General features: G+C 40.5%; 1 protein-coding gene across 1 annotated transcript; it reads right to left on the bottom strand.

The window, feature by feature from the left end:
* Positions 1-752: 752 nt before the first annotated feature.
* Positions 753-1,688, bottom strand: LOC142244331 (olfactory receptor 10G7-like). The gene has a single exon (XM_075316561.1). It carries the CDS (start codon positions 1,686-1,688, stop codon positions 753-755), a length of 936 nt encoding a protein of 311 aa, XP_075172676.1.
* Positions 1,689-9,183: the final 7,495 nt, after the last annotated feature.

Raw genomic sequence — 9,183 nt, 5'->3', positions numbered from 1 at the left:
TGAGAGACACGTTTGGCTTGATTTCATTGCTGATTTTGGCTGTGACCTATTTATAACCTAAACCACAGCCATGAACTAGAGATTTCTCTGTGATGTGTGTGCTGGGGTAGGAATAGTGAAGGAATAAAGCTATGAAGAAAAGAACACTAAACCTCCACCATATTTTACTGTAGTAACTAAGATGTTTTATGGTTTTTGCTGCCTTTGGCACTAAATGTCTTGACTGTGTACAAGGCTTCATGAAATCTGAAGATTAACAAAGGATTTTGTGTCACAAAGTTGTCCCTCTTGTTAGAAAGCTGGAAACATGAGAGATTGCTGATAAACATTTAACCCTTCTAACTTCATAATAAAAAAATGTTTAAAAAATAATGTAAAATAGACATGTGGAAATTGTTATGTATTAATGATTTAATGTGACAATATCTGGTTTAAGGGAATAAAAAGTCAAAGTTCAAAAATTGCAACATTTTTTATCTTTTTTGTAAAATTTGGGATTTTTTTCAGAAATCCACACACATAATATCGACCAAAATTGACCACCATTGAGAGGTACAACTTGTCATGAAAAAATAATCTCAGAATCACTGGGATCTCCTGAAGCATTCCAGAGTCATTACCATATAAATTGACACTGGTCAGAATTGAAAAAAAAATGACCCAGTCAGGAACGTGAAACTAGGCTCTTACGATAAAAGTTTAAGTAGTTTTCTTTGGGGTTATTTGGTTACAACATTCACAATTGAAAAGAATTATTCGTCTAGCTCGTGGCCACATTTCATTCTCTTTAGAGATGTCTTTACTTCATTATTTCTCAAAGAGTAAATAATGGGATTTAACATTGGGGTTACAAGAGTATAGAACACAGCAAATGATTCTTCGGTCACAAAGTCAATAGCGTTGGGACTCAAATAAATGAAGACCGGAGGTCCATAGAAAAAACACACAGAAATAATGTGTGATACGCATGTAGAGAACGTTTTACGCCAGCCTTCAGAACTTTTTATCTTCAAGATTGTTCTTATTATATGGGCATATGATATTAAGATCAAGATGAAGCAAAGTAAAGCAACAGCTCCAATGTTAGTTATTATTATTGCTTTATTCAGAGTGGTGTCTGCACATGCTAGTTTTAACATAGGGATTACATCACAAAAAAAGTAGTCAATCCTATTGGGACCACAAAAAGGGAGTCGGAAAGTTAATGTAGTATGTATCATGGAGTGAAGAGATCCAGTGATCCAAATCCCTACAGCAAAGTGTTTGCACAGCTTCAAGTTCATGAAGTTAGGATAATGTAATGGCCGACAAATTGCCAAAAAACGATCATATGCCATAACAGTATAAAGAAAACACTCTGTGCTTCCAAAAAAGTGGAAGAAATATAACTGACAAACACATTCTTGATAAGAGATGGTTGTTTCTTTTTGTACGAAATTTGTCAACATTTTGGGCATTGTGACAGTGGACAGCCAGATGTCTAAGAATGAGAGATTAAGAAGAAAGAGGTACATAGGTTTGTGGAGGCGAGAATCACCTTTTACCACTGTAATTAGGAGAATATTCCCTAGAAGAGTACACAAGTAAATTAGAAAAAACAATATGAAAAGTGGAGTTTTCATCCTTTCGGAGTGTGGAAGACCAATGAGGACAAATTTGTTCACTGAGGAATAGTTCAGGTATCCCATGCTGTTTTTTCTAAAATCAAGAAATGTAGTTACTCTAATACTGTGGATATCATGTTATTAACTGGTTATCAAATTATGATAAGACTTAATTTAGTATCAAACAGAGCTGATCCATCTGGTGTTTTGAGGCTTTGAGGGAGAAGGGAGCCTTATCCTATACTTGTGCTTCTCAACCTTTCTGAAAGATCCACAGACATAATAGACATAAATTAAGAAATATTTAGTTTACCTTTGGGTTTTCACTCTAGTATACTATTGTCAGATATGAAGGGTTGTCTAGGATCTCCCAGCACAAGGATCAGCAACCTTTAGCTCTCCAGCTTCTGTGAAACTACAACTCGCAGCATTTCTGGACATCCACTAGCTATCAGGACATGTTGGAAGTTGGAGAGTTGGAGGTTGCTGATCTCTGTCAGAGGGATTCTACAGGCCTCATTTACTGAAATAACTGTAGGACAATTATGTCAAGTAAAGTGTTCATAAGTTTCTATTTAGTCCATTACATTTAAAAAAAAAAAAAAGATAAAAAGATTTTTAACGGGCAAACTTTAATTCTCCCTGCTCTACTCACCATTGGAGGTTAACCATGTACATGATGTAAAGATACTTTTGTAAATAATATTTTTCTAGCGTTCCAGCCATACATTCCAAAAAATATATCATCTTTGTTATGGTCACCACTGTACACTTTTCAGAAGCAATACATGCATTGCTGTTTATAAATTTGGAAGCTTAGATCATAAAATATATGAAGACAAGTGAGGTTAGATAGATAGTACCAAGTACTTTACCACTATCACAATTGTTGCTCTCTTTTCCCTGTCTGTATTAGGGAGTTCTCCTTGGATATTTATATGTTTGATACCCATAGGAAACAAATTCCCTGGGCTGCTATTTGCTCACAATTATAACACTGTTTGTAGCTTGATGATGTAGGAGACATATTTCTTCTATTTTACACTATGCAAACAAAATGTAAGAAAGTCAAAAGGCCATCTGTTTCTATTCATTTATATGTGTTTGATTTCTTACTCATCTGTTGTTTGACCATAACAATTCTCCCCTACGCGTAGAGACTTTTTGATATTTTATTATTTAAATTTCTATTACGGTCAGATGGTTTAGCCTTGCACATATTGCTTCTGCACAAAAAAATATCCAGCATTCCAAGATTCATCATGCAAAGAGTAATGTTTGACTGCCAATTTTTATGCTAAAGAATCAAACCTTTTGCCCTATGATTAGTGATGGGCAGATTGTATAAGTCCTGATCCGCGTGATTTCAAAGTTACCTGGGTGCCAGACCCAGGCCCAGGATTTTGGGTGTTTGATTCAGATACGGCACTCGAGAAATAAAAAAAATAAAGGAAAAATAAAGAAAACAAGAATGAAGCAAGCGCTTCATACTTACCGAGGCTCCATCGCAGCTGTACGCTGCTCCTGTGGCCTCTCCTTCACTTCCTGGGTTGCTCATTAGGTTCATTCATATACACTGCTTTTCCTGCCCATTGGCTGTCCTGGCGTCTGTGATTTGTTGCAATCAGACACAATTTGCCCAAAGGCCAACTAGAGGTACACTAAACTAAAGATTAATAAAACATAACTTTTAATCCTCACAAATTAATACAGATCAATCTAAAATCAGTAGCAGATAGAGCAATCAAACATATACTAAATCATATATCCGGCCGTGGACCGGACACTATGAGTAAGTGAACAACTGTCCTACAATAATTGTCAGAGTGATATTGCCCTACCCTGCCTACCATGCCTAATAAAAGCTAACTAATAGCCTGCTCAACATGTTTCACCATGTCTGGCTTCATCAGGGGGCTAAGGCTATAGCTACCACGCTAAGAGGGCGGAATGAGAGCATGAACTAAAGCCCTTGGGACTAGTCCTTGCGCCCATTAGCATATCATAAAAGATCTTTAGAAATACTTTTATAAAGCTCTCTTTATCTATGCTACTAGATACAGAGATAGTTAGGCAAAGAGTAGCAATATGCACCCAGAACTGCCTGTGGTTTTGGATGCATATTGCACCTGACTGGTTCCCTTTAGAAACAACATTTTAGTGGGAAAAATGTAATAGCACAAAACTTTGTGACACACCTGTAGTATCAATATGCTCATTGCACCCCTAGATGAATTCATTGAGGGTGTACCTTGTAAAATTTTGTCATGAGGGCTCTGATTTTCTGGCACGTCAGGAACTATGCAATGTGATATGGCACATCCAAACCATTCCAACTAAATCTAAACTTCAATATGATGCTCTTTCTGTTCTGAGCTTTACACTGTGACTCAAAAGTAGTTTTTGACAACATTGGGTATTGCTGAATTCAGGAGAAATTGTGTAACAAATTGTATATATTTTCTCCTATTACCCTTTTTTGAAAATTGAAACATTTTATGGCAAAAAAAGTTATTTTTTTATTTTCACAGCTCAATATCATATAATTCCGTGAATCCTTGAGAGGTATAGTTTCCAGAATGGGTTCACTTGTAGGGGTTTCTGCTGCTTTAGCATGTTAGGGGCTCTTCAAATGTTACATGGTGTCTGCAATCTATTCCAGCCAACATGGCGCTCCTTCCCTTCTGAGCCCTGTCATGCTCTTAAAAAGTAGTTTTCCATTAGACATGGGGTATCTGTGTACTCAGGAGAAATTTCTCAACAAATTTTATTGTGCAGTTTTTCCTCTTACCCTTGTCAAAATAAAAAAAGACTTCATAGTCTTTTCCACAATGTCTTCAATAAAATGGCACCGGAGATCGCGGTACGCACATGCGCAGACTCCGGGGCCATTTTAATGAAGTAATAATTACTGTGACAATGTGTAGCCCCAACCAACAGCAGCAATGGCAGAGCGTGGTATGATATTTAAATAAAGAAAAAGGGCCATGCAATACAAGATGCAGGAGGAGGAATATCAACCAAGGACCCAACCCATAAAGGCCTGCCCCCGATGCACACATCAAAGTGCCGTGTATTTCTGCAACTTTGATTAAAGAAGACATTTAAGCAGTCAAGCATACGATCTTTCTATAACAGATATGCCTGGATTCAGCATCCTAGTGCCTGCATGGCACTGCCTTTACTTCATATAGCAAAAATCCTTGTGATTGGTTCTCTTTAACTATACACTTATAAGCAATCCTTGCACTATAATCCAGCCCCTGCACATTAGATTTTGTGATGGGGAGTTCATTCAGGGAACTAGTCTGATTGCCATATATGTAATTCGGGAAGGAATTTTTCATCAAATATTGAGCTTAGTATCTGTGCCTTGAAGTTTTTACCTTCCTCTGAAACAATATGTTAGGCCATAGGTTGAACTTGCGTGCAATAAGAAGCTGAGTCCTGCACCACTCGTGCGTCTCCGTTACACAGATGATGAACTTTCACTTGCAGGAGCTTTCAGCACCAGTATAAGAATTACTCCGGACACAGCATGCTGGTCAAGTATGAAGATACGATCCAATCAACAGGGTGAGATGAAAAATGACCGCAAAACAGCTGCTATACCGGATGTTCTTTATTCAATCTTTGTGCAGGATAAAAATCGCGGCGGGAGGAGACCTGGATACCGGCCCCTCACAGAGGACGACGGCCGTTTCGCCTGTAAATAGGCTTCTACGGGTCCACCAACTGAACTTAGACTTATGTGTTCCACATTAAACACTATGAAACTATAAAAATGGATTGAATGACAACATTAAATCACTTGAATGCTATGAAGATGTTATCTTACCATCATCTCAGCACTTGGTACATATATATATTTCTAATTGGTATTTAAGAAATATGAAAGAGGCTTGTAAAGTAGCAGACAACCCCTTTTAAACATGATCTGGCATGAGCTTAATGCTATGCAAACCACAGGAAAGCTTTTCATGTTCACATATTAATGCCCCATCGGCATGCATCTTAACAAGCCAGCTGAATTTTTCATAATTTCTTATTTTACTATAGTTATCAATTCTAAAAAAAGAGAAACCTAAGAAAAATATAAAAAATATGCAACAATCACTGAGCTTATTGGCTCATGCCATCTACATTAGCAGAGCCGCTGGGCCCAGTGCTTGGCTGAAGTTGTCGCGTTCACTGTAATTGTAATGTCACCACTGAAACTAATACACAATCGCTAGGAGCAGTGGCAGACCACTAGCGTAAGATCCGGAGTCAGTAAGTAAAGATCTGTTTGTTACAAACAGATCAGCGGCACTCATGCAACATGATAAATCTGTGAAGGAAGGGGGAGAGATGGTATTAGTAAGAATGATCAGCCGGACAACGGCCGTTTTTCAACAGTCGGTGCATCTACATTGTTCAGCATGCCCTCTCTTCCCCTTCCTTCATGGCCCTGTGCTTTCTATTTGTAAAGATGAAACAATAATTAAGATTTTTTTTTTATGTTGGGTGAGTGCCGCTGATTAGGGCTGAGCAGATCTGGATTGTAAAAGTCCGGATCTGCGATGTTTCAAAGATGTCCAGGTGCCGGACCTGGGCCCGGGATTCCGGGTGCATGATCCGGATCCGGCACTGGGGAAAATAATTGAAAAATAAAGAAAACCAAAATTAAAACAGCGTTTCATACTTACCAAGACTCGTTGTCATGGTGGCACACTGCTTCCAGGGCGTGCATTCACTTCCTGTACTGAGCAATAGGCTCATCGCATACACAAGGCTTTCCATGCTTTCGCCGCCCACCAGCCATCCTGTCATCTGTGATTGGTTCCAGTCAGACACGTCCCAGCCTGTGACAGTGTATGGCTGCAGTCATCGCTCATCGCGGCTCAGTCATAGGCTACACTCTCAGCCGACAGTCGTTCTCTATGGCTGCTAGCTGTGAGATGTAGCAGAGCTAGATGCATCATCGTGAGACCTCGTATGGATTACGCCAGACCTGCAGGGTGTTTGGGGTTAATAAAGGGGTGAAGGAGGGTGTGTTTTTTGTATTTTATTCCAAATATAGGATTTTTTCTTTGTATTTGTACTTATTTACTTTCATGTACAGGTTAATGATAGAGGAATCCCATAGATGCCTGTGCCATCATTAACCTAGGGCTTAGTAGCAGCTGTGCGCTGTTATTAACCCTTTATTACCCCGATGGTTACCGCACCAGGGCACCGGGAAGAGCCGGTATAGCACCGGGATTGTCACATCTAATAGATACGGCAAAAACTGGAGACTGCTGGCTGGGAATACCAGCCCCCAGGTGGCTTTTTCATGGCTAGGGATGAAAATTGGGGGGGATCACACTTCATTTTTTTAAGTAACTAAAAAATGCAAATTTAGTGCTGAAATCTGGTGCAGACGATTTCATCAGCAAATGTGCACCTCCAGGCACAAAACCGTGGCAAACAGCTGGAACAAAAAACCACAGCAAACACTACGGCAAAAAATGCGGCAAAAAAAAACGCGTTTTTTTTGCCAGGAGGTGTAGATTGGGTGCAGGAATATGGTGTAAAAATTTCAGCACCAAATCTGCATCTTTTGGCCAAAAGAAATGCGATTTTCTGCTAGGACATGGCCCAAAAATGAGAAAAAAAAAAAAAATTCTGCCAGGAGGTGGAAATGTGGTGCTGAAATCTGTCTGGTGCAGATGACTCTACCACTGATCTGTTTGTAGCTTGGATTTCATCACACCTCTTCTTGTTAATAACAAGCAGAACATTATCCAGTCATCAGAGCCTCACAGAGAAGTCTGAATTGTGGTGAGTGAGACCTGTATTACCCAGGTAGTGCCACATTTATTATACATTTTTTCTTGTTTCATAAAAAAAGCTCTACTTGTTATTTTAAACCTGTGTAAGTTTATAGGGTACAAAAATTAAATCATGTAAATCTCTTTAAGTCACGCAAGTGTGTCGCCCAGGGTTATGGGTTACTTGGTCCCGGGCGGTGTATAACTGGGGAATGTCACTTTGTTGGCCGTTGCCCGGTCCCGTGCCCTGGATGCATTTTTAAAAGGGGCGATATTTACATGGGAGTTTGAATAATTGTTTATACGTGACGCCACTTGCAGTTTGCGGCTATGTTGATGGAGCCGCCACTGCACAGTCTTTTCTACTGGGACTAGTGTTAGTGGCAGCCTGGATGTTAGGCCCTTCGCAAGCAGGGCCAGGCCCCAGAGGATAGGTGATGTAACAGGTGTCGGAAAGGAGGTAGGCCACAAAGGGGGTTCAGTGCAAGTGGTTCTTTTACACGCTGCAAGCTGGTACTGGTCACCCGAGACCGGCAGGTTTCACCTTCATGTCCCCTTAGTCCCAGTGCCGGTTTAGTGACCCGGTGGGTTCTTCCACTGCACCTGTCATTTGGTTGGTGGGTCCCCGTGGCGTGGAGCAGCTGGCGGTCCGCCTGGATGTCTTCTACAGCAGTCCATATAACGTTAGCGTGAACCCTGTGGGGTTGGAGTCTCTGGTCCTGTCCCCTGTTTTGCCGTTGCTACTGTGTCCTGAACTTCAAGGTCAGTGAGGTCTTTGATGGTCCCCTCACTGTGCAGATTTTATCAGGTTTACCTGGAGCGTTTACCTGACCTAGGATTCTGTACCACGTTAGTGCGTAGTTCCGGGAGTACTCCACCGGCAGCTAACCGCCTGGGCCCACAGGTCACTGTTACACTTTTGACAGTCCTTCCTCTCTCTTCCACTGTCAGTGCTTGACTTCTTTCTGTCTGACTGACAGTCCACTGTCAACCCCCCACCTGGTCATCTAGTGGACTGGATTGGCTCCACCTCTAGGCGGCCATCCATTGGTCCAACCCTAGCCTGGTACCAGTCTATGGGTAATTTGGGGAAAAATAGGGATTTTCTGGAGTGTTTGGATGTTACCGACACTGGTCTTCTGGGTCCCTAGGGGGTAGGCCCTGCATCCTGGTGGGGATGCAGTACCTTGTAGCTCCCTGATAGCTTCAGGGGCACTACATAAGCACTCTAAAATACAAGATCCATATGCTATAGTATCTTAAAGAAGTGCATTGCTGTAATGACACACTGGTTATGACTAAAAGGTAGATAGAAACTGATGGGGGACTTTACAATATGCCTTCAAAAGTTTGGGGTCATAAAAGAATCAAAGCAAAGGTATTTTTACCTATTCTTCACAATCTATGTCACTTGGCGCTCAGCAAAAGGGATGTGGTCAAACATTGAGAAATAAATGTAATATGATGCATGCCAGATGTAAATTGTGGCTTAAATCTATACCACCTCCAAGCTCCAATATAAAGCCTAAGATAAGAAATACTGTATAATTCATTTTCTGCTTTTTCGTCCAGCACGCCTATGATTCCAGATTTCCATTGATGTATGAAGCATTAGGTTTGATAAATCACTGAGTGTTCAAGAGCAGGTAGTCGTAAAATTAACCATTGGTTAAATGGGTTTTCCAGCTCTAAGGTCTTTTTTTAGTGCAAAGGCTTAGTTTGTGAAATAATAATAAGAATCAGCATTACCTACCTGTCTTTCTGCTGCCGCCTCTGGTCTTTGC

This window comes from Anomaloglossus baeobatrachus, chromosome 1 (genome assembly GCF_048569485.1).
Source record: "Anomaloglossus baeobatrachus isolate aAnoBae1 chromosome 1, aAnoBae1.hap1, whole genome shotgun sequence".
NCBI lineage: Eukaryota > Metazoa > Chordata > Amphibia > Anura > Aromobatidae > Anomaloglossus > Anomaloglossus baeobatrachus.
The sequence above is the reverse complement of the archived record's forward strand: the minus strand, read 5'-3'. Positions and strand labels throughout refer to the sequence as shown.